This window comes from Gracilinanus agilis, chromosome 3 (assembly GCF_016433145.1).
Source record: "Gracilinanus agilis isolate LMUSP501 chromosome 3, AgileGrace, whole genome shotgun sequence".
NCBI lineage: Eukaryota > Metazoa > Chordata > Mammalia > Didelphimorphia > Didelphidae > Gracilinanus > Gracilinanus agilis.
In genome coordinates, this window is record NC_058132.1 from 295,243,731 (window position 1) to 295,270,488 (window position 26,758).

At 34.9% G+C, this 26,758-nt stretch overlaps 1 protein-coding gene across 1 annotated transcript in view; it reads right to left on the reverse strand.

Annotated features, from left to right (window-relative positions):
- THSD7B (thrombospondin type 1 domain containing 7B) overlaps positions 1-26,758 on the reverse strand; it is a 932,487-nt gene that overhangs the window by 505,983 nt on the left and 399,746 nt on the right. Inside the window, exon 7 of the mRNA XM_044666609.1 lies at positions 1,231-1,422. Within this exon, the coding sequence (XP_044522544.1) occupies positions 1,231-1,422 (192 nt within the window). The remainder of the gene's footprint in view (positions 1-1,230; positions 1,423-26,758) is intronic.

The window sequence follows — 26,758 nt, forward strand, 5'->3', positions numbered from 1 at the left end:
AAGAACAGAACCCTGTTTAAAAAGGAGTTTCTCACAGCAAGTGGTCAAACTGCCCTGCTGTTTCAAACTAAGCCGTGGGCAGGGATGGCAGAGAGGCACATGAAAGAAGGAAGTAGGAATTTATCTGGGGATGAAGTCCATGGCTATAAATGATAAAAACATCAGACTCTGAGTAAGAAGAAATCCCTCAAGCCGTATAGGAGTGAACTTGATGGGAGGTCATACTGTGTTCCTTTCATTTGTTAGAACAATGATATTTTACATGTTTTTGCATTTTAACTTTTTCAAAGTCATTTTCATGGTTGTTCGTCTAATTTTTACCTCATAACATGCCTGTAAAGTAAATAACTGGCATAAAACGTTTGATGCTATGTTACAGATGAAAAAACTGAGACCTAAAGATTAATTCATGTATCCAATGTCACACAGCTTATTAGTATATCCCAGTTCCTTTAAAATATTTTACCTCTTGTGCATAGTGCCTAATCTTCATCTTCTATCACAAGAATATACAATTAAAAATGGCTGAAGTTTATAAAGCACTTTAAAATTTTCAAAGTGCTTAATATGTCATTTAGTCCTCATAGCAACTTTATTATGTAGACAGTATCAATATCCCTATTTTACAGAAGAGGAAACTGATGATCACCAAAGCTAAGTGATGCATTCTGAATCCAATGGTTAGCAAGTGCCTGAGGCTGATTCAGATGAAAGTCTTGCTAAAAATCCCAGTTCCCTCCTAGTATGATGCTTTAGAGCAGTGATTCCCAAAGTGGGTGCTGCAGAGATCCAGAAGAGCGGTGATGGCCACACATTTTTTGTATTACATTCTATTCTGAGTTCAATAAATAGTTTCATAATTTCCAGGGGGCACTAAGTAATATTTTTTCTGGAAAGGGGGCGGTAGGCCAAAAAAGTTTGGGAACCACTGCTTTAGAGGTAGCCCTTTTAAAATGGATGGCAAGCCTTCAAGAGGTATGTCTAGATGCATATCGATTAAACCTGAATACAAATTTTCACCTTACAATCAATTATTTTCTGTATTCCCTTTTACTCTGATTAGGAAACAACAACAACAACAACAAAAACCCACCTTATTAAAATGAAATGACAAATTTAGATAGTAGTTTTAAAGGCATGGATTACAACTATGTATTGCTTAATCAGTTATTTTTTTTTTCTTTTTAAATGAACACTTAATCCTCTTTTAAAATTCCTACCATTACTCACCATCTCCTGGCAATGCTAGTATAGTTCTGGTCCTTGTCTGCTTCCCCTCTGTGTTTTTATTTGAGCAGGACTGAGAACAGGCTGACCACTCGGTCCATTGACTAACCACACAATCCATTCGGCAGGGTATTTCACAAGCCATCCGTTCTGGAGGAGGAGGCGCCAGACAGAGATTGCCTGATACCTCTTCTCCTGCAAACAAACAAACCAAGAAAAGTCATCTAAGAGACAATCTGAGGTAAGGTCATAGATAATAAAATATTTTTTAAGTTTTCCCTGTTCAACTTAGACAATATCTACCCAATATTCCTGAAGCCCACAAGATGCAAGACCTAATGTCTTCAGCACATTTCAAGTACTTGTATTATGAAAATGTGACATGAAATCACTTAATATTTAGAAACCCACAGATAATAATACAATCTTCATTGCTCTTCCTTCTCTGAGACAAAGCCAATTCATTCCCAGATTGTTTTGAGTGTGACATAGTAGTGATGAATAAAACCTGAATAGGATGGGCTATTATACCTATGGCACATATTTCTCAGAAGGAAAGGAAATCAGGGATGTTTGCTGGTTGGAAAATTAAAATTTCTGCTGATCCTGCATTTCTGATTCTAATTGCAAAATTTTCATAGACATTTCTTTGCAGAGAATTACTTTTCAAATCATGGCGACCTTGAACAAGAGATGATGTTCACATTATACTTTTCGTTTTTATTTTCTGAATTCCCACCACCATAAAAGTATGCAAATGAAACTATGGTTAAAGGTATATAGCATTCCATCTGAAATTATCAAAATCATATGAATGTGGCAATGCACTTTTTGCTTCAGCTTTAAATGTTAGTCCTCAGTGTGTGTAGTTCCTAAGCAACAAATAGCCACACCACCACCATTTTTATCCAATCCAAAAAAATGGGATAAATTCATTTAAAACATTAAAAAAGGAACATCTAAACACTCTGTTACTCTAGGGACACAATACAAAATAATAATTCACAAATCCAGTGATATGGACTCTCGATTCTGACGTCCTCAAGTGACAATTTGAATCTTGTGGGTATTTATAATCTATGTATCCTTTTTTTTTAAGGATAATTAAAACAAGCATGATAATGTTGTCCAAGTTGTTGTGAAAGAAATACACTATCTTTGATCTATCAGAGTTCTCAGTCTGATGTTCCTAATCTTTTTTTTAATAGTAACTTTATTTCAGTATAATTGGTTTTATTTATAATCTTAGGCACCTTATTTATTTTAAAAATTAGAATCCCTGCGTTGATAGGTAGATATATAGATGGAAAAATATAAATAACTGTCAGATAGATTGACAGAGAAGATTGATATGGGGTTTTAACCTTGTATTTATGAACTTTTAAAATATTTCCATAACTATATTTCCATATAATTGGTTTTCTTTGGAATCCAGTGTATTTTATCATATGCATTTAAAAACATTATCCATTGGATTTACCACCTTGCCTTGTCACAAAAAAAGTTAAGACTCCCTATTTAGGTAGTTAGATAAAAGATAGATAATGATAGACAAGTAAATGAGAAATTCATGAAAATATAAAGATAATATAGACTGATAGATACATGCATAGATAGATAGATAGATAGATAGATAGATTATCTTGCAGAGAATTGAAACATTATGTCAGTTATTAGAATGCAAGAACTATAGGTTCAATTCAAATCTATCCTTCTCTAGATAACTCATTTACTGAAGTTACAAACTAGATTCACTATTATAAGAGAATATGGTAGGAACATGAATGACCATTTAATATAGTTTGAGACCATGGAAAGAAATAAACAACACCAACTATCACAAGAAACACGTTTTTATTCTAACTTTACACTGATGGGAATGTTTTCTGTCACAGGCATTCTCCAACACAAAAAATAACTGGGAAGATAGATTTCTCTCTCTTTTTTTTTTTCCTTAGGAAGTAAATAAAACGAGCAGACAGCTAGTGAGCCTGTCTTAAGTAGATGATAGTGCAGTGGTAATATCTGCATTCATATTTCTAAATGAGGCCAGGCTCATTGCCCTTGAGGTACAAATAAAACTTTTCAAGCATATTATGAGAAGTAATAGAGAATCTAGCAGATAATCAAGCCACAAGACCATTTTCAAAGCATAATTTTTCCTTCTCGCTCTATTTTCACGATGTTTTTCCATTATGTCAGGCCCTAGAATTCACACAGGAGAAGAAAAACAAATAAGCTGGACTTTGTATAGTGCTAGGCCACCCACAACAAGGGTGGCCTAGGAAAATTGTTTATTAATGTTTAATTATGTGGAATTGAGGATATTCATTGGTGAGAACATCAGAAAAAGAGTCCACCTACTTCTAGTCCTTTTTATGTCCTTAGACAAGTGTCTGTCATCACCAATATAAGATGTTCCCTACACGTTTCATTTTTTTTTTAACCCTTAACTTCTGTGTATTGGCTCCTAAGTGGAAGAGTGGTAAGGGTGGGCAATGGGGGTCAAGTGACTTTCCCAGGGTCACACAGCTGGGAAGTGTCTGAAGTCGGATTTGAACCTAGGACCTCCCGTCTCTAGGCCTGACTCTCAATCCACTGAGCTACCCAGCTACCCCCTCCCCAAATGTTTCTTGTATGCTTATGCTGTGTGAGGCACTTTGTTAGAGACTGAGGATAGAGATATGAAATAAGAGATGGATTCTTCCCTCATAAAGTGTATGATGTATCTCATACCTGAACCCACTCTTCAGTCTTTTCCTCAACTATAGATTTTTTCTCAATGGTGGGTAATCTTTTCCTAATCTCCATTTTCTAGTTCAATTCTATATATGATCTTCCCCTATTATATAGAAGCTCCTTGAGGTTAGGAAGTGCCTTATTCGATTATATTTGTATTCTCAGTTCTTTGCCTATAGCCTGGCAGAGAGTTAGTACTTTATAATGCTCTGTCTATGTTATATTGATGTTTTTATCCCTCACTCTACCTGGCATACAATAATCAACTCAGAAATATTTTTTGAATTTAATATCCCTATGTTTCAGTGTATTTATCTCAAAATCAGGGGTCTGAACCAGATGATGTCTAAGGTCCATTTTATTTCCTAGCATTCTATATTATATAATTGGAGAGGTTGGATATAGAACACAGTTGTAACTATGGCAGAGGCGTACATTCGCCAAGTATTCTTCCTTCCCTTCCTAGGTTTGTTAGTCAGTCTTCTTCCCTTCAATGCCTTATATCTTAGCAGGAAAGAAACCTTACAACATCTCAGGGTGTACATTCTGGGTATTGTTGTTTGTTATTTGTCCTTCATTTTTGAAGAGGACCAATGCGAATATCATTCCAGGCTGATGTTTTGACTTATGCATGAATTGGATTTATGTGAGGTAGAGCTGCATAAAGTTGTCAGCCTCACTCCCTCTTCCAGCATCATTTAAGTCCAATGGCAGGACAAAAGTCAAGAAGACTGGAATGGTCTGGGATGTAGTGGATGACTTTGGCTTCTTGGATGTCTTATTGAGCTGTAAGTGTTTCACGGTGCCTACTTTTGCTACTTTCATGGCTGCTGGAGCAAATTGTTCTCATTCTACTGGGGGAAGTCTTCACACGTCTGGGATAGACATTCCCCTAATTCACCAATAGGTTTGTGGCACATCAATTACCCTCAATCTGGTTTAGTCTACCTTCCAATATGGTTTACTGGGGTGCAGCTGCTGCTTATGCTGCAGCTTCTTGGAGCCACATTTGAGAGTTTAATGCCAGGTGGACACTAAAGGTGGATGAGCAACCCTGAAAAGGACTTGGAAAGCCACCATACAAGGGGTGTTAGTCCTCCTTGAGCACCCATATCCCCCAATCTGGGTGTATACTCTGAGTGAGTCCCTAATACCACCAGCTCTGGGTAAATTTATTGCTAGTTATAGCAATAAAATATGGGAATGATTTCGGTGGGAATGCTGAAGTCAGCTGGCAGAATAATCTATTTCTAATCAAAATCTATATAGACCTCTGATCATACTCTAATAGTCTTCCCCATTTATATCCATGACTTACACATAGTATTGCCTTAATTACCAGTTAAACAAGGGCCAGCTCAAGTTTGCTTTTGCAACCCAGATATCATTAATATCGTTATTATAACTACTAATATTTCATGACTAAAACTTGTGATCACCTAATATAGTGAGCAAGTGAGATCTATAATGATAGAGGTAGCAACTATCTAGATAAAAATAGATGTGAACATTTAAAGTATTATGATGAGATGAATGGCTAAACTAACTCCTGGGTTACTACTATGTGCTGGACACCATGGAAAACTGATTCAAAGACATATATGGTCCACTTTTTATTCTCAGGAGACTCACCATCAAGGTCTAGAAACAAAGCACATATCAGTATAAACAGAACATATAATGTGACCTTTTATGGTTAAAGAGGAGGAAGCATCAATATAGAAAGGGAGATTTTGGTGACATTTCAGGCAAAAAAGTAACAGTGAGAAGTGGGAAAGTATAAAAACATATTTAGGAGATAAGAAGTAACCATTGGAACAGAGAGGAGTATTTATGGAAGGAGGGAACATCTATTGATTAAAGAGGGTTAGCTCAGTTTAACTTCTACTCAAGGGTCAATGTTTCCTCATGTTCAGGCTCTCCTCATATTTAATATGAGGATATATACATGCATCTGATGCATTTATATATATGTACACATGTACATATATTTATACCAATAGACTATACATATATTTTTTCTTTATCAAATGAATTAATATAGAGAGAGGGCTTTGTGAAATTTAAAGTGCTATAAAGTATCTTTTTTTGTATGTTGTTTTCCACAATGGAATTTAAGTTGACTACAAGGAACGTTTTACTTATTTACATATCCCTAGTGCCTAATACTGTCCTTGCCAAATAGTAACTGGTTTATAAAAAGTCAGTGAGGAACAGGAGGAGAAAGTACTGGCTCTGGAGATAAAGAACTTGGGTTCAGATCTTGCTTCTGCAATTTATCATATATGTCACAATAAGCAAGTTACTTAATCTTGCTAAGGAGACTCAGTTTCCTCCTCTGCAAAATGAGAGGATAGAGCTAGATAGAATCTAAGATCCCATAGAGTTCTAGTAACATAATTCTTATTAATTTAATAGAGAGCAATTCAAAAGTTCATTTAAGATAGACCATAAACAGCTTTGATTTCTAGAATTTGTTGTATTTTTGTACACAGAAATTTTGAAACACTTCATGTTTCACTAGAACTGATTTAATCAAATACTACCACCTTTCATACTATGGGTACCTTGGAAATTCATATGGATGGTAGATTATAATTTTTTAAAAATTATTCAAACTGCCTCTCAACTGATATACCTATTTCTTTTATGTAATTAAATGTCAAAAGCTTTTCCAGTGCTTTGACAGCTTGTCCACATTAGTTAATCTAGAAACATGGACTCATAAACCAAGCTATCTTTAAGGCTACTGCTTTAACAGGCATAATAGGAGACAAGAATTAGTACAACAAATCAGAGAGTAACAAGAGTATCATCTAAAATAGGGGTGCTTAAACCTCAGAGAATAGGCATGATTCTCTTTGGCGCTCAGGTGAAATCTATGGATCCATTTTCAGAATGATATTTTAAAATACATTAGATTACATAAAATACACTGGATTACAAATGAAACAAATTATATTAAAATGGAGTTATCAAGACATTAAAAAACAAGTTGATGAATCCCAGACTAATAACATAAAAAGAAAACTAAATATATTATACACAACTCATGGAGAAAACTTGATCAAGAGTAAATCTTGAAGACATTGCTCAATATAAGGTGCAATAGAAGATGGCAGAGTAGAAACAGGGAAGCTCAAAAGCACTGTGAGAATCATCTCCAACAATCTTAAAATAATTCCACAAAATGAACACAGGAGTTAAAAAAACTAACAAGGAGACAGAGAAACAACTTTCATGAAGATAACAACTTAAAAGGTAGGCAAAGGATATCTGGAGCGCTGGAGTGAGAGGGAAATATAGCCAGTATGAATATACAAAAAAAGAGTAAAGAGGAAGACAACATAAAGTCCCATCATCACTCCACATTTACTATTTCAGGTTCTGAACCTGAGCCCAAGCTAACATCTAGACCCTGAGAACTGCCTGGGCCAATAGTTATTCAATTCAACATTCACAGACCTCAAATTTCCAAGCAAAACTGAGATAGAGTCTGAAATTCTAGCCTGTGGTAGTGTGGGCACAGATCAAGGCCAGGAGTCTTAGCCCAGGGTTGTGGTGAGAATGTTGATCCTAGTTTGGGGTTGGTGAGAGACCCAGAACTGCCTCCCACACATCCCTGGAAAGGGCAGTTCGCAGAGCACTGACTTGAGGGAGCCTGGCTGACTCTTTCCAAAGCTCAAGGAGAAGCCTCAGTACAGTCTGTTGTGTTCTGTGTGCCTGATGTGATCAAGCCTAGAGTAAAATCAAAAACCTACACCCAAGCCTGAGGCTATCATCAGTCTCAGGGGGTAATTGAATAAGTAGTTGGGGATGGTTCTCAGTACTCCCAGCCCACAGACCATCAAAGCATCTTGAAACAAGGAAAATTGCAGAAACCTAGAAATAAGATTAAGGGTAGCATTGAGGAAGGACTGAATTTAATAGGGTGCCCTAACCTCCTGGAGAACAGAACCTACCTTTAAAAAGGCTGGGAAAAAGAGCAAATATCAAAAAATACCTAATCATAGAGAATTTTTATGGAGTCAAGGATCAAGGCACAGACACAGAAGGTGATAGTGAAAGCAAAGCAAACACATGCCAAGTCCAAAAGAAAAATATGAATTGGATTTAGGTTCTGAAAGAACTCAAAGTATCTAAAAATCAGTTAAGAGAGGAAGAGAAAAAATGATGAAGAGAAATGAAAGCAATGCAAGAAAAAATAGACCAAATGAAAGACTCAAAAACGGATGAAAGAAAATCATTTCTTAAAAATTAGAATTGGGCAACTAGTAGCTAATGGCTTCATGAGACATCAAGAAGCAATAAACCAAAAATCAAAAGAATGAAAAAAAAGAAGAAAACATGAAATATGTCATTAAAAAAAAACAACTGACTTGTAAAATAGTTCCAAGAGAGACAATTTAAGAATTACTGGACTATCTGAAAGTCATGATCAAATAAATAAACAAACAAACAAACAAACAAACAAACAAACAAATAAATAAATAAAAGCCTGTACATTATAATAAAAGAAATTATAAAAGAAAACTGACCAGATATTCTTGAACAAGAGAGTAAAATAGAAAGTAAAAGAATTCACAGATCACCTCCAGAAAGAAGTCCTCAAATGAAAATTCCCAGGAATAAAATAGTTAAAAATCAAGAGCCTCAAAGCCAAGGGAAAAAAAAATGCTGTAAGTAGCCAGAAATAAATAATTAAAGAACCATGAAGTTACAATCAGGATCACACAGGACTTAGCAGCCACCACATTAAAGGATCAGAAGGCATGGAATATGATATTCTGGAAGGTGAAAGATCTAGGTTTATAATCCAGAATCACCTATCCAGCAAAAATGAGTATATTCTTTCAGGGGGAAAAAAGATCATTCAAAAAAATAGAAGATTTCCAAGTATTCCTGAGGAAAAGACCAAAAAATCTTGAAGTCCAAACACAAGACCCAAAGAAAAGCCTAAAAAGGCAAATAAGAAAGAGAAATTTTAAGTGACTCAACAAGGTTAAACTCTATATATTCCTGCATGGAAAGAGAATATTTGTAATTCTTAAAAATTCTTATTAGTAGTAGAGCAGTTAAAAGGAGTATACTTACACAGAGTGGGGAAATGAGCTGATTAGAATGATGTGATATGTAAAAAGAAAATAAAAGGGTAAAAAAGAGGATTGTACTGAGAATGGAAGGGATAGATGAAAAGGGGTAAATTATCTAATCTAAAGAGTATGAAAAACTTACTACAGTGGAAGGGAGCATGAGGATGGTGATAGGAAGTGCTTAACCTTTACTCTGGTAACTAGCTCAGAGAGGGAATAACAACCATTCTCACTGGGGCATAGAAATCTCTCTTACCCTATAAAGAAGTAGGAGGGGAATAAAACACTCTAAAGGGCATGGTGATAAGAGGAAGAGGGAAGTGGGGAGGGGTGATATAAAGCAAAACATAAGTGAGGAGGAACAGAGTGAAATGAAAAAGAACAGGATCAAAAGGGGAAAATTAGATGGAGGGGAAAACATAGTTGGTAAACATAACTGTTAACGTGAATGGGATGAACTCATCCATAAAACAGAAGTGGAGAGCAGAATAGATTAAAAGACAGAATCCTACTATATGTTACTTACAAGAAACACATTTGAGGCAGGGTGATACACAAAGATAAAGTAAGGGGCTGGAGCAGAATTTATTGTGCATCATGTAAAGTAAAAAAACAAACAAACAGGAATTGCAGTCCTCATCTTGGATAACACTAAAGCAAACACAGATCTAATTAAAAGAGATAAGGAAGGAAATTCAAAAGGTACTATAAACAATGAGGTAATATCAATATTAAATAAATATGCACAAAATATTATAAAACCTAAAATTTTTAAAGGATGAATTAAATGGACTTTAAGAAGAAATAGCAAAATGATAATAATGGGGGGATCTCAATTTCTCCCTTTCAGATGAAGAATAATAAAAAAATAGATGAAAGTATAGGAGCAGCAAAAGCCAAAACCTCTCTGACTATCCTTCCATACCAATGCTTAAAAAGTATTTCAAAAAATCCAACAACAAGACAGAGTCACAAGGTTCTCCTGCTGAACACAACTTGGAAGGCAGGCAGAGAGTCGATTTCCATGGTATAAAGGGGAGAGTAGAAACAAGACTGGGCTGACCAAACTAACCCCCACCTATTGCGCTGAGATCTGAGATTAGACATGGGCTGATTTTGCAATCCTGGGGTGAGGGCTGCAATTGTGAAGGAGCACCTCAGACACACCACTATAGGTACTGTTTTCTGATAGTGGATGACAGGGAGGAATTAGGGTGGGGCATCTGGCTAGGCATCTTGGACTCCATGGCTGGCTATGGTGAAGATTTTTCCCAGATCAGGTTAGCTCAACTGGTCTAATCCAGTATACCAGCAGAGGAGAGAGAAGGTTGAAGATTCAGCTTCAGGGCAGAGGAGCTCCAGTAAATCAGTAGAGGCACTAGTTTACAGTCAACAGGGGGAAAAATTAGCAAACAGAAAAAGAAGATAACTATTGAAAGCTTCTAAGGGGACAAAGGATGGAATGAACACAGGATGATGAGATCCAAGGAACTTCAATAAAAACCTCAAAAAAACCTTGGGAAGTAGTCTCAGATTCTGAAAGACCTCAAAAAGGAATTCAAAAATCAAATAAGACAAGTTGAAGGAAAATAGGAAAAAGAAAACAACAAGTTAAAAAAGCAAAATAGTCATCTAGAAAAGAAGAAATAAGAATCAGAGGAAGAAAATAGTGTCATAAAAGCCAGAATTGGCTTACTGGAAAAAGAAGAAAAAAGTTGAATGAAAAGAATGACTTGAAAAAAAGAATGGACCAAATGGAAAAGGAGGGAGAAAGGGTCAGAATAAATTCATTCTTTAAAAATTAGAATCAGGGAAACACTAGCTAATGACTTCAGGAGACATCAAGAAACAATAAAACAAAATTAAAAAATAAAAAAAAACAAGAAAGAAGTAAAGGAAGTGAGTGAAATTTTAGAAAAGTTAGAACTAATAGATCTCTGGAGAGATGGCAATAGAAATGAATATAAATTCTTTTCAGAAGTACATGATTCCTACACAAAAATTGATAATGTAATAGGGCATAAAATCTTCACAATCAAATGCATAAAAGCAGAAATAATAAATGTATCCTTCTCAGATCATAATGCATAATAAACAAAGTTCCATGGAATATAAATATAAATTTAATTGGAGACTAAGTAATCTAATGCTTTAAAAAAACATGGGTCAAAGAACAAATTTTAGAAACAATCAATAATTTTATTGAGAATGACAATGAGGAGACAACAAATCAAAATTCATGAGATTATAGCCAAATCAGTACTTAGGGAAATTTTTTATCTCTATTTACACCACTAAAATAGAGAAAATGCAGATCAATGACCTGGTCATGCAATTAAAAAAAAACTAGAAAAAGAATAAGTTAAAAATGCGCACTTAAAGAATAATTTGAGATACTAAAAATTAAAGGAATAACTAAAAAAATTGAAATAAGAGAACCATTGAACTATTAACTAAGACTAGAAGCTGGTTTTATGGGGGAGGGGAAGTAAAATAGACAGTGTTGGATTATTTGATTAAAAAATAAAATAATAAAATAATTAGTATCAAAAATGAAAAGGGTGAACTCACCACCAATAAAGAGGAAATTAAAGTAATCATTAGGAATTATTTTGTCCAAATATATGCTAATAAATCTGATAACTGAAGTGAAATATTTACAAAAATACAAATTGCTCAGGTTAGCAAAAGAGAAAATAGAATCCTTAAATAATTTCATATCAGAAAAAGAAATTCAATAAGCTATTCATGAATTCCCTAGGAAACAATCTCCAGGGCCAGATGGATCCACAAGTGAATTCTATCAAATATTTAAAGAACAATTAGTACCAATACTACATAAGTTATTTGGGAAAATAGGCAGAGAAGGAATCCTACCAAATTCTTTTTATGAAATGAATATGGTACTATTACCAGGAAGAGCAAAAATGGAGAAAGAAAATTATAAGCCAATTTCATTAATGGATATAGATACCAATTTTTAAATAAGATATTAACAAAGAGAATTCAGCAATATATCACAAGGATCATTCATTATTACCAGGTGTGATTAACACCAGGAAAGCAGGGCTAGTTTAATATTAGGAAAACTATCAGCATAATTGACCATCTCAATAACCAAATTAACAGAAATCATATGATTATCTCAATAGATGCAGAAAAAGCCTTTGACAAAATACAATACCCATTTTCATTAAATGCACCAGAAAGCATACAAAAAACGAGTTATTCCTTAAAATAATAAGTACAATAAAGCTAAAACCTTCAGCAAGTATCATCAGCAATGGAAATAAGTTAGAAGCCTTCCCAGTAAGATCAGGGTTGAAGCAAGGATGCCCATTACCAGGACTATTATTTAATATTGTATTAGAAATGTTAGCTTTAGCAGTAAGAAAAAAGAAGTCTAAGGAATTAAAGCCATCAATGAGGAAACTAAATGAACACTTTTTGAAGATGATATGATGGTTTATTTAGAGAATCCTAGAGAATCAACTAAAAGTAGTTGAAATAATTAATAACTTCAATAAAGTTGAGGATTACAAAGTAAATTCACATAAATAATCAGCATTTCTATATATTACCAACAAAGTTCAACACCAGGAGTTAAGAAGAGAAATTCCATTTAAAATCACTCTAAACAATATAAAATACATGAGAATTTACTTACCAAGGCAAACACGGGAAATATATAATTACAAAACACTTTTCACACATAGTCAGGTCTAAACAATTGGAAAAATATTAATTGTTCATGGGTAGGCCAAATAATACAATAAAAATGTCAATCACATTTATTTAGTTATTTATTCAGTGCCATGCCAACTAACTTATTTGTTTGTTTGTTTATTCAGTACCATACCAATCAAGCTATCAAATAAAATTTTTATAGAACTAGAAAAGATAATAACAAAATTCATCTGGAAGAACAAAAGGTCAAGAATATCAAGGGAACTAATGGAAAAAAAATGGAGGCCTAGCAGTAACAGATCTCAAACTGTAACATAAAGCATCAATCATCAAAATAATCTGCTAATGGCTAAGGAACCGAATGGTAGAACAATAGAGTAGATTAGGTATCCAATATACAGGGGTGAATGACTTTAGAAACAATGTTCGATAAACCCAAAGTTCCCAGTATTTGGAATACTTAACAAAAATAGCTGGGAAAACTGGAAAACAGTATAGCAGAAGCTAGATAAAGACCATTATCTCAGACCCTATATAGATAAGATAGAAATTGATATGTAATTCATATATAAGGATGAATTAGATTAGAGAAACTTAGAATCTGGCAGATCTCTCGAGAAAGAAAGAACTTATGATCAAACAAAAGATAGAGAGTATTATAACATGTAAAATAAATAATTTTGACTATATTAAATTGAAAAGCTTTTGTACAAACAAAACTAATCTAACCAAGATTAGAAGGAAAATAACAAACTGGGAAAATGTTTTTATAACAAATGTTTCTGATAAAGGTCTAATTTCTTAAATTTATAAAGAACAAAGTTAAATTTATAAGATAAAAGCCATTCCATAATTGACAAGTGGTCAAAGGATATGATCAAGCAATTTTCAGATGAAGAAATCAAACTTATCAATAACCATATTTAAAAAGTTCTAAATCACTCTTGAGTAGAGAAATGCAAGTTAAAATAATGCTGATGTACCACCTTACAATTATCAAATTTTCCAGTGGCTATAAAGGAAAATAGCAAATGTTGGAGGGGATGTGGCAAAATTAAGACATTAATGCATTGTTGGTGGAGTTGTGAACTGATCCATTCATTCTGGAGATCAGTTTAGAACTATACCCAAAGAGCTATAAAATTGTGCATAAACTTTGGTCCAGTAATACCACTAGTAGGTCTGCATCCCAAAGAGATAATAAAAAAGGGGAAAGGAACTTGTACAAATAGATATAGATATAGATATAGATATAGATGATATAGATATAGATATAGATATACTCTTTTTGTGGTGGCAAAGAATTGGAAACTGATGGTTTGTCCATCAATTGGGAACTGTCTGAGCAAATTGTGTGGTACATGTTAGTAATGGAATACTATTGTGCTATAAGAAATAGTAAACAAGATAATTTCAGAACAAGCTCGAAAGATCTGTGGGAAATGATGAAGAATGAAATAAACAGAACTGGGAGAACATTGTACACAACAAGAGCAATATTGAACAACGATTTTCTGTGAAAACTTGGCTACTCTCAGTAATGAAATGATTTTGGATAATCCTGAAAGACTTGTGACAGGGAATGCTATCCATATGCAAAAAAAGAACTGTTGGAGTCATCATTCATAGTGTATTTTTGGTTTTATTTTAGGGTTATGGTTATGTATGACTTTGTTCTTATAACAATGACAAATTTGGAAATGTGTTTTGCATGACAATAAAAAAATAAATTATAAAATACAAAGTGATGATATCAATTTGATGAGGTATGAAAAAGTAACCTACTCAAGGTGAAAATTTTAATTGATGAGGTTTTAATAAGCATCTTTCTATACAAAGTATGAGCATTCCCATTAGCATTACATTGTGGGTGATTTATCGAGTCATGATCATTGAAGATCAGAATTGTACCTTTGGAATTCATCCTATAAAAGGGATCAGAAAGCTTTAATGAAGTTAGATATAAGACCTCAGAGTTCCAGCTGAGCAGAGTACATTTGTCTCATAGGCCCAGTTTCCCAGGGCTGAAGTGTAAACATCTATGAAACCCCTCAGGGAAATCCTTAACCCCAGAGATGTAAGCTTAGGAAAAGGTGAGATGGAAAAAACCAAAACTCTTAATAGTGTTAATAGAACATGAGAGGTGATAACAGTACTTTTCATGCCCTGAAATGATAGATATATAGAGGCAGTAGCAAGGCATCCACTTCATGATTAGATGGCAGAGCCATGTCTATCTAAACTGGAAGGTGATTAGAGAAACAAATGAAGAGAAGGCTGGTCCATCAGAAAGGGTTCAAATAGCTCTTGGAGGAAAGAGGGAACTTCCTAGATAATTTAAAGTTTCAAGTCAGCACCAAGTTCCTACACCTAGCCTCTTAGAGAGAAGAGAAATATGACCTTTGTACCTAGATCAAAAAGAACATTAAGGGACTGGGTCATAATATCTACACATAAAAACACATTATATTTAATATGATTGGGAAATGTTCAACAAAATAAATAAAAATACAGTGTAACAAAGATACTTTTATTCGTGGTTTTCTTTTTTATTTAATATTTATTTAGAATAATTTTCCATGGTTACATGATTCATGATCCACCCTCCCCAACTCTTTCTTTCCCCCCTCCCAAAGCTGAAAAAGCAGTTCCACTGAATTATACATGTATCATTGTTCAAAACCTATTTCCATGTTATTTATATTTGTAGTAGAGTGATCTTTTAACATCAAAACCCTAATCACAACCTTTTCGCACTATGTGATTGGTCATATATTTTTTTTAATGCATTTCTGGTTCCACAGTTCTTTCTCTGGATGTGGGTAGCATTCTTTTTCCTAATTTCCTCTGGATTGTCCTCAGTCATGGTAGAAAAGTCTACTACATTCAATTGTGCCATAATGTATCAGTCTTTGTGTACAATGCTTTCCTGGTTCTGTTCCTTTCACTCTTTATCAATTCCTGGAGGTTGTTCCAGTTCACATGGAATTCCTCCTTCTATATTCCTTTCAGCACAATAATATTCCATCACCAACACAATTTATTCAGCCATTCCCCAATTGATGGACATCGCCTCATTTTCCAATTTTTTGCCACCACAAAGAACGCAACTATAATTATTTTTGTACAAGCCTTTTTTCCTTATTATCTCTTTGGAATTTATTTGAGGGTTTCTAAGTTAATATTTGACCAGCAGGGATCATTTCTATTTCAGTTTGACATTGCTGGCATAGATTCTGAAGGTCTGATGGGAAAAAGGGGTTGTTCCCCAGTAGTCGAAGTCCAACAATTGCTTATTAGCTCAGGAATTGAGGGCTTTTTATCTCCAATCTGGTAAGAGTTAGATACAACCTGTATTCTGATATTCCCTGGGAAACAGGCAAGATTAAATCAGTTCATGTAAAACCTAGAACTATAGGTTCTACAACATGGGTTACATATGCAAAGGAAATCTTTACTTTGACGTATATATAGGGAAATTAATCACTATCAACAATTTTAATAGGTAACCTCTTGGGAGAAGATGGAGACCAGCTTGAGTGACAGATCATTGGTTATAGAACTTGGAATATATCCAGATGGCATGAGCCAAGGGCAAAAGATAGTTGAGGCCACCAGTATAAAAGCCTAGGGGCAGACTTCATGGTCTCATTCTTGAGAACAGACTCATGGTTGTTGAAGGGTGGGTAGGCCTATAGACCTGCATATCAAGCACCTGTACCTGATAGTCTCATAATATCCATTGACCTATTACTGAATAAGGCTGAGAGATAAACATCAACACCAGCTATCAAGAAAAATATCACAAGCCCTTCCTTTCACTTGGTCTAAACCTGTGATTCCCAAAGTGGGTGCCACCACCCCCTGGTGGGTACTGCAGCAATCCAGGGATCCAGGGAGGTGGTGATGGCCACAGGTGCATTTGGGGGCAGTGAATAACTGTAAGGGGGGCAGTGATAGTATGTGACAGGGGGTGCTAAGTAATATTTTTTCTGGAAAGGGGGCAGTAGGCCAAAAAAGTTTGGGAACCACTGGCTAAACCATGGCTGGGTCTGACCAGGGTCTGGGAGGGAGAGAAGTCTCTACAGTCAGCTGCCAACCTGTTACTTATTGATTAGCCTAATCTAATTCCCATAAGTTTTAGCATAGCCATCTCCAACACCACTTTACAAATCCTGAATCCTATCCCTTTGAATTATAGCATTAAACCCTTCGAAATATATCTCAGGTGAAGACTGATATCTTTCCAAAGCAAGTGAATAATTACAGCCAAAGGGGAAAGGGGAATTTATTTAAATCTCAGTCATTCCATGTTATCCAACTCAATACCAAAACCAACTTTATTACAAACCTTTATCCTCTAATGTAACCACAAGCCAAGTAATCAGAGGAGCTATGTGAACAATATACAGCTTCTCACTTGATAACTTTAGCCTGGGCACTGTTTGTGGGGTCTAGTGCTTAGCTGAGCTGAACATTCACAAGCCCTGGTGGTTATCAGCACACCTTGGTGGCCACCCAGGCATCTCTATCCTCACTCAGCCTAGATCCATTTACCATCTAGGGATCTTGGGCCAGCTTGTCAGGCCCATCTAACAGAAGCACTATAACACCCTGTATAAAACAACACAGGGTAGGTTACATTGAAGTTGTATCTATGTACATTGAAAGAAGAGATATGGTGATTAATGTGATTAATTTAGCATAAATGACTAGTCCAAAACATTCAGGTCAATCAAATTCAACAACTATATATTGTGCCTCTGTTATAGAATATCTTTATAATTTGCTATAGTAGGGTACATGGATGGAATGAGCATTATTAATGTCTTGCTCTGTGCTAGATAGTATGTTAAGTGCTTTCTAAATATTGTCTCATTTGATCTCTAAAACAACCCTTCGGTCTAGTTGCTATTAGAATCCCCATTTTACAGTTGAGGCAGAAAGAAATTAAGTGACTTGCTCAATGTCACACAACAAGTAAATTTCTGAAGTTTTGAATTTGAACTCTGGCCTTCTTGACTTTAGGCCCCATGGAAATACCTAGCTGCTGATCACATAAGAGAGGCATGCAAATTAGTATAATAAGAGTCAGAATGTGAATAAATAAATATAAATGGTGGCTTGAGTGATTCTAGGAAGGCTGGAATATTTCTAGATGGAAGGAAAATGGAAAACATCAAGAAGGAGATGACAATTGAATTGAACCTTCCTGAGGAAACAAAATGATATCAATAGGTACAGAGGTGGGAAGAATATAATCCTAACAAGGGAACAGGATGTTCAAATACATTGAGGAAAGAAAAGACAGGATGAGATCTAAGAATGTCAAGTATTCCACATAAGTTGGAGCATAGAGGGTTTGAAGAGAAATAGCCTGGGGGATGTAAGGGGTTAAAAGGGGTTTTGATTAGGTAAATATTAAAAGGTTGGTCACCAGGGGATTGAACAATTATCAGTCCCCAATTAAAGAATAACCTCAAGTTAAAATGATTTTTAAGGAAATTCATTAACAAATGAGAAGAGGAAGTAGAAATAAGGAAATAAGAGAGAGGATAAGATAGGATAAGGAATCTAACACAGTAAGTAATTTGCTCTGATCCCCTAGTGCAATCCAGGTAGATCTAATTAACCCTCAGTCTAGGGAAATCTGGCTTTGATCCCAAGGCCGGGAAGCCAGAAGCCCGGAGGGCCTTGAAGGTGAATGAAGCAAAAGCTTCAATCACAGAGTCTCTATTAAAAGGAAGTTACTTCTCTAATAATTAGAGAAATGCAAATCAAAACAACTCTGAGGTATCACCTCACACCTAGCAGAGTGGCTAAAATGAAAGAAGGGGAGAGTAATGAATGTTGGAGGGGATGTGGCAAAATTGGGACATTAATGCATTGCTGGTGGAGTTGTGAACTGATCCAGCCATTCTGGCTAGCAATTTGGAATCATGCTCAAGGGGCTATAAAAAAATGCCTGCTCTTTGATCCAGCCATACCATTGTTGGGTTTGTACCCCAAAGAGATCATAGATAAACAGACTTGTATGAAAATATTTATAGCTGCGCTTTTTGTGGTGGCAACAAATTGGAAAAGGAGGGTATGTCCTTCAATTGGGGAATGGCTGAACAAACTGTGGTATATGCAGGTGATGGAATACTATTGTGCTAAAAGGAATAATAAACTGGAGGAGTTCCAGGCAAACTGGAGAGACCTCCGGGAACTGATGCAGAGCGAAAGGAGCAGAGCCAGAAGAACATTGTACACAGAGACTGACATACTGTGGTAAAATCGAATGTAATGGGCTTCTGTACCAGCAACAATGCAATGACCCAGGACAGCTCTGAGGGATTTATGGTAAAGAACGCTACCTACATTCAGAGGAAGAACTGCAGGAGAGGAAACATATTAGAAAAGCAACTGCTTGAACGCATGGGTCAGGGTGGACATGATAGGGGATGTGGACTCGAAACTACCACACCAATGCAACCACCAACAATTTGGAAATAGATCTTGATCAAGGACACATGACAAAACCAGTGGAAATGTGCGTCGGCCATGGGTGGGGGGAGTGCGGGGGGTGAAGGGGAAAGTAGGAGCATAAATCATGTAACCATGTTAAAAATGATTATTAATAAATGTTTAAATAAAAAAAAATAAATTTAATTTAAAAAAAAAGGAAGTTCCTTTAGAGAAGTTCAGGAAGATTCATTCTTAACACTCACCATGTGGAACAGTCTCACCAGCTCCAGACTTCCTTCAGGTCCCATTCACAAACTAGAAGAGAGAGCCCAGCTCACTGAGGTCTCTTTTTAAAGGGGCCTCTTTTGCATCACTTCTTGTGGCCTCCTCTTAGTTTATGTGTCCAATCACAATAGACACTTTTCTTAGGACTTCCCCGGAGGCAGTCAGTAAATTCTGATTTGTTACTCTAGCACACGTAGGTTACAGACCACCCAACTTGTGAGTTAAATGAAGATGTTTTCACCTTTGGTGATTAAATCTAAAGATGTGCAGGGTAGATTTAATTTCATTATCAGAGGGAGAAATGGCCATTTTATGAGAATCACAAATGCCAGACAAAGGAATTTTGCTTTAATTATTGGGCATTAGGAAGACACTGGTGATTTTTGAGCAATTGAGTGATGTGGTCAGAAATTTGCATTAGGAAGGCTTCTTTGGCAGCTCTGTGAAGGATTAGAGAAGGGAGAGACTGGAGGCAGTAAAACCAAAAGGTCAACTTGGACCACAATGATCTGATTTGGTTGTCAACATTACTACACTTTTCTTTCCTTTGCTTGAAGAGCTAAACCAAAGGTCATCCATAATTTTGAATTTTCATTCATTCCACCCTCCTGGAATCTTTTTACCCCTTAAAAAAAACAAAAAACCTATCCTTTAAAACTTAGACAAAGATGGGAAAAATACAACATATGAGACTCCATATTTAAAATAGCCTCAACAAACTATAATCTTATATCATAATAAAGATAATATATTCATGTGAAAAAATTCATCTTACAAGAAGTTTCTCTGAAATTGTCTTCAACCTCTATTAGGCTCCCATGAATCAATAATAAACTAGATCAGTGGTTCCCAAACTTTTTTGGCCTACTGCCCCCTTTCCAGAAAAAATATTACTTAGCCCCCTGGAAATTAATTTAAAAATTTTTAATAGCAATTAATAGGAAAGAAGAATGCACCTGTGTCCATCACCACCCTCCTGACTGGCTGCAGCATCCACCAGGAGGCGTTAGCGCCCACTTTGGGAATCACTGAGCTAGATGATCTAAACTAAGATAACATTTTTTTTTCTCATTCTTGTAGAAATTGGAAATCTTGTAGTGCAGGACATAAAATATTGGTTTCTTTTTGTTGAGTAATTTTATAAATCTAGAAATTAAAAGGTAACAGGATATATAACCAACAGTCCAATGATAATGGCCCATTTCACATTATAGACCATCAGTCTGGTTAGGTCTACTCAGATTCATTTCTTAGGACAAAAGCATAAGCCACCGTTTGTTGTACTGCTATTATCTACATCAAATCTGCTAGTTTCATTTAACAAAAAATTCTTAGAATTTATATGATATTGCTGAAGTTCAGAGTCAATCTCAATAAATTATATTTGCAAACTATTGAGTTATTTTTTAAATTTCTGTTATATAGTTGGATAACACTATTTAACAAGAGTAATAAATAATTTCATAGGAGACTATTATATGCTTTAGGAAATCATTTGATTATGACATCTACCTTTAAATCTGTCCCATCATCAGAACTATGATCTTTCTATAAAAAATAATTTAAGATCTGTTTTTAATTATAATACATATAGCATATTAGACTAATTAGGGACATTTTCTTTGTGATTTTTTAAATTACTGCTTGATAAGGACCTATATTTTGATTCAAATAAATTATATTTAACTTTTATTTATACTAAAATTAGAAAAACCTTTCCATTACCTTTTTTTGTAGAGATAATCAGAATCCTGTCCTCACTCCAAAAAAAGAAAAAGAATAGAAAAGAAACTCCTAATAGCCATGATACAAGTTTAAAAGCAGCACTGAATTTGGTAACTATAGGAAATTTAAATTACTTTGCTACAGAAAATAATGTGTACTTTCAATACAATATCCAGCATCCATTCCATCCTTGCGCTTGTATGTGTTCATATTATCTCCAGAAAATAATGAAGCAGTCATCTAAAATACTCTACATGTCATAAAATTTTATGTACCATTTAAGTTTCAGAAAGGAATACCAATAAACGTTGATTAAATACTTGCCAATAGCTGAGTAAGACATCGACAGACAGTACTGAGTAAATTTAGAAGAAATTTTATTCACTCAATGCCCTTGTAGTATCCTAAATCATATTTCCTACAGGGCATGAATCTGGACAAACTCAGTCATCTAATCAGCATAGAAGATGCTTATATTCTAAGTCAATAGAATATAGAAAAATGTCAATAACTTAGTAGAAGCTATTTGTGCCATATTCTGCTGTTGCCAATATTGTAAATAGTTTTTGCCTGTGGTGCTAAGAATTATACCAAACAGACCTTAAATTTATATCATCCTTGCAGATTGGGAAGGGACTGCAAGAATGAACTAAGCAGTCCACATTAGATCTCATTTCACATACTACTGCTCTCACACACTGTTGCTTTGGCTGACAAGTAAATGTCATTCTTGATAGAATTGCCTATTGTTGGCTGACATTAATTCTTATCAATAAACTATAAAACTTTCATACATTATAAGGTCATCATGTTGATGAATATAGGTAACATTGTAGGAAATAAGCCCATATGCAAGGGTACTATCTTATTTTCAGGGAATTGATTGTGAGACGAAAAAGAAAGGATCCATAATATAACCAAAAAAGAGAAGAAAAGGACTAGAAATTCAAGAGGAACTGCAATGAAATGTATAAAATGGAAAAATGAAAAGTAGGAATGAAAATATCTACAGTGAAAAAAATAGTGCAGAAAAATCATGATGTCTGATTAGATAAATGACACCAATCAAACAACATAGAAGCAAGACTATAATGTAGTCAGTTCTGTAGGAGAGAAGAAAATGCCAGCAAAGTGAAAAATGATGGAACCAGAATAGCTGATAAAAGAAAAGAAAAGAGAAGAGTAAAGGCTAGAATGAGTATGGTGGAGAGGGAGCCCACAGGAGAAAGGCTAAAATGAAAATATTGTAGGATAGAAATCATAACTGCAGAAAGAAAACAATATTTCTGAGATAAGCATGTTCACAAAGGCCAGTGACTGGCTGAAATTGTAATAGCAGAGCACATGAGCCATTTGTTTCTGAAGCAAACTCCACTGCCATGTAACTTGTTACCTCCCTATCTAGATTGTGTTTCTCCCCCTACAAAGTATTCAGGCTTATTCTCTCTCATCATTCACATGGCTTACATCAGAGAAATCTGGGTAACTAGCCACCAGAGACAGGATTTAATGGTTAGTGAATCAAAAAATCTTAATGATAACTACTGTTCATTTCTGATAATAATGCAACAACAATAATCACAACATAAGTAAAATTCAAGGGCTCCAAAACAAGATGTTTCATTATTAGTCAGCCTCAAAAGAGATCTTTTAGTTTCCTTCCAACATTAAAGATTCTCTGAAATTATTTTCCTTTGGGAAATAAGGCATGAAAGAAGTACATATAAACTTGTCAATAATTTTTATTCCCAACTTTAGAGGAATTAGAATGAAGTTTCACTTAAATATTGTGTATGTGCATAGTGAATATGAATGTTCTGAGCCATTTATTGGTAAATGAATGCAACTGGTAACCTAGAAATATTTCTTTAATAGATAAGTTTTGACCTGAGTCTTGAAGAAAGTGGTTGGCATGGATTGTTGAATATAGAGATTTAAAAAACATTATAATCATGTATAATCTTAGAGTTGGAAAGCACTTCACTTGTTCACTTGATACATAATCATGATTCCTCTTTACAGTTATCTCAAGTAGTCAAAAAGTGTCACTTCAAGCTCTTCACAGATATCTCTATTACCTCCCAAAGTAGCATGCCCGTGTTGGGATTGCTCTACTTGGTAAGAAGCTTCCAAACTGAAATGTATTTATACAACTGAAATTTATTAATACAATTGAAACTTAAGCCAACTTTTCTTAATTTTGTCAGGTAGGGCTCAGCTAAACAAGCCTAATTTTTTTTCTCTCCTATCTTTTCCCATCTTCCAGATCTCTCAGTTCCTTCATTTGATCAACATGTTGCATCATCTCAGTCCCAAGTTCTGTCCATAACCACATCACCTTCATCTAGATCAGTTCCAGTTCATCATATGATGTATTTTGAGATAGAGTAAAATAACTGAAACACATACAAAAGCTCTGGAACCTACAAGACCAAGAGTTATCACTCTCCCTTTCAAATAAACACCTACTGTTTCTAGAAAGGAGCAACTAGCTAGGGCATCAGATAGCCAGCCAGACCTAAAATCAAGAAGAGTCATCTTTATGAGTTCAAATCTAGCCTCAAACACTTACTAGCTGTGTGACCCTGGGTGAGTCAGAATCTTGTTTGCCTCTGTTTCTTTATCTGTAACATTAATTGGAGAAGCAAATGGCAAACTACTCTATTATCTTTGCCAAGAAAACCCCAAATGGTTTTAGGAAAAGTCAAACATGACTAAAACTAATAAACAACAAAATATATGGAGGAAAGAAGGAAGGGAGGAAGGTATAGAGGGAGGGAGGAAAGGAAAGGATTGAGATGATCATTTAATTTTGGCATCTTAGGTTTTATAAAACATGATTACAGATAATAGCATGTATATGAGTTCTAAATGCAAATACATAGAGAGCTGAGTTGAATTTATTCCCCAAATGACAAATGGTCAATGGAAATGAAGAGGTAATTCTCAGATGTAGAAATTAAAACTATGTTTTTTCACATGAAAAAATGCTCTAAATCACTATTAATTAAAGAAATACACATTAAAACAAATCTGAGATATTATCTCATACCTCTCAGACTGGATAACATGATAAAAAAGGAAAATAATAAATGTTGGGGGGTCTGGGAAAATTGAGTCACTAATAAACTGTTAGTGGAACAGTGAATTTATATAATGATCAGTTCTGGAGAACAGTCTGAAACCATTGCACAAAGAGCACTATTAGGTCTATGTCCCAAAGAAATTGGAAATAGAAGAAAGGGATCTGCTTGTGCTAAAATATTTATAGCAGTTATTTTTATGGTAGCAAAGAACTAGAAACTGAAGGGATGTCCATCAGTTGGAAAATAGCAGAACAAATTGTGGTTTATGATTATAATGAATTACTATTGTGTCATAAGATATGGCAGACATAATGATAAACTACAGATGCTAGGTGAATAGTTGGGAATATAACACATTTAGCTTAATTTGTATCTATGAATTTAAACCTGAAGATCAGGGGTTGCTGGTAAACTTTCATGACCAGTAACATGTATCAGAAGCATTTTCATATGGAATTTTAAACAAAAGCATTTAAGTATCTAAATTACAAATGTTTATTGATTTCTGGAGTGCCTACTGTGAGAATAAGACTACAACGGTGTACTCATATGAAAGAAATGGTCTTCCAGTGAAAGTAATTACAAAATGAATCTTAATACAGAAAAATAGATAAAAGCAAAGGGATTACATAGAAACCATAAGCACTTGAAGGTCAAATACTATGTCTTTTGTCTCTTTGCTAACCCCTAAATATTTCAAGGAATATATTAAAGGCTCAATAAAATCTTGTTGATGGACAAACTAACATTATCATTGCTTGCACTGTGCTAAAAGAAACAAAATAAATCATTAAAATATAATAATCTATAACATAATTTTAATGTATTTAAATGAGATCATATTTATTAGACACATCTTGGGGGCTATAAATGCTTATTCGTTCCCCCTTTCCCTTACAGACCCTTTAAGGCTTTTTTTCACTTAGAGCAGTTACATAAAACACTATTTGTATTGTATATAGTCATAATGACAAAACAAATATGTGAAAGTAATGACAACCAAATCACATTTGAGAGAATTTTGGAGTCACTACCACAGAATCATAGTTTTAGAGCTAGAAGGAACTTCAAAGATCATCTGGTCTAATTTTTTTCATTTTGTAGGTGAAGAAAAAGAAACGCAGAAGGATTAAGTAATTTGTCACATTTGTTGTTATTGTTATTCAGTCATGTCCAATCATCTGTGATCTCATATGGGATTTTCTTGGCAAAAATATTGGAATGATTTGACATTTCCTTCTTTAGTAGATTAAGGCAAGTAGAGATTAAATGACTTGCCCATGGACACAAAGTTAGAATCTGAGGCCAGATTTGAATGTAATTCTTCCTGTAGGATCAGTGCTCTCAAGCTGTTGCCAAAGATTTTTCAGGTACAGTGATCCCTCACCTATCACGGGAGTTATGTTCCAGAGATACTCACAATAGATGAAAATCCACAAAGTAGAGGTGTTATATTTATTTTATTATTTAGATATATTTTAAGACTTTATAAACCCTTCTTACTCTTCTATAAATCTTTTCCACCTCTTATTAACCTACAGTCACTGAGCCAATCAGCAGCCAGGGTACAGAACACAGCACTGTGGTTCATCACCTTCCATTCTATCAGCCAATAGTGTGCCATGATAAGTGTAACTCTGCAATACAGAATTATATATTTCATATGTATATATATATATATATATATGTATAAATTGAGATGCAAGGAAAAACATTTTTATAATAAAACCCTCAGACAAAGGTTTAATTTCCCAAATATATGAGGAACTAAGCCAGATTTACAAAAAAATCAAGCCATTCCCCAATCAACAATGGTTAAGGGACATGATTAGGCAGTTTTCACATGAAGAAATTCAAACTATCATTAAGCACATGAAAAAGTGTTCTAAATCCCTCCTGATTAGAGAAATGCAATAAAAACAATTCTGAAGGTACCATCTTAAACCTAGCAGACTGTCTAATATGGCAGCAAAGGAAAGTGATAAATGTTGGAGGGGATGTGGCAAAATTGGGACACTAATAAACTGCTGCTGGAGTCATGAATTGGTCCAACCATTCTGGAGGGCAATTTGGAATTTTGCACAAAGGACTTTAAAAGAATGCCTGCCCTTTGATCCAGCCATAGCACTGATGGGTTTGTACCCCAAAGAGATAATAGGGGAAAAGATTTGTACAAAAATATTTAGAGCTGCACTCTTTGTGGTGGCAAAAAATTGGAAAATGAGGGGGTGTCCATTGAATGGGGAATTGTGGTATCTGATGGTGATGAAATACTATTGTGTTGAAAGGAATGAGGAACTGGAAGATTTCTTTGTGAATTTGAAAGGCCTCCAGGAATTGATGCAGAGTGAAAGGAGCAGAAACAGGAGAACATTGTGAACAGAGACTGAAAAATTATGGCACAATCAACTGAAGCAGACTTTTCTACTAATAGAAATGCAATAATCCAGGACAGCACTTAGGAAC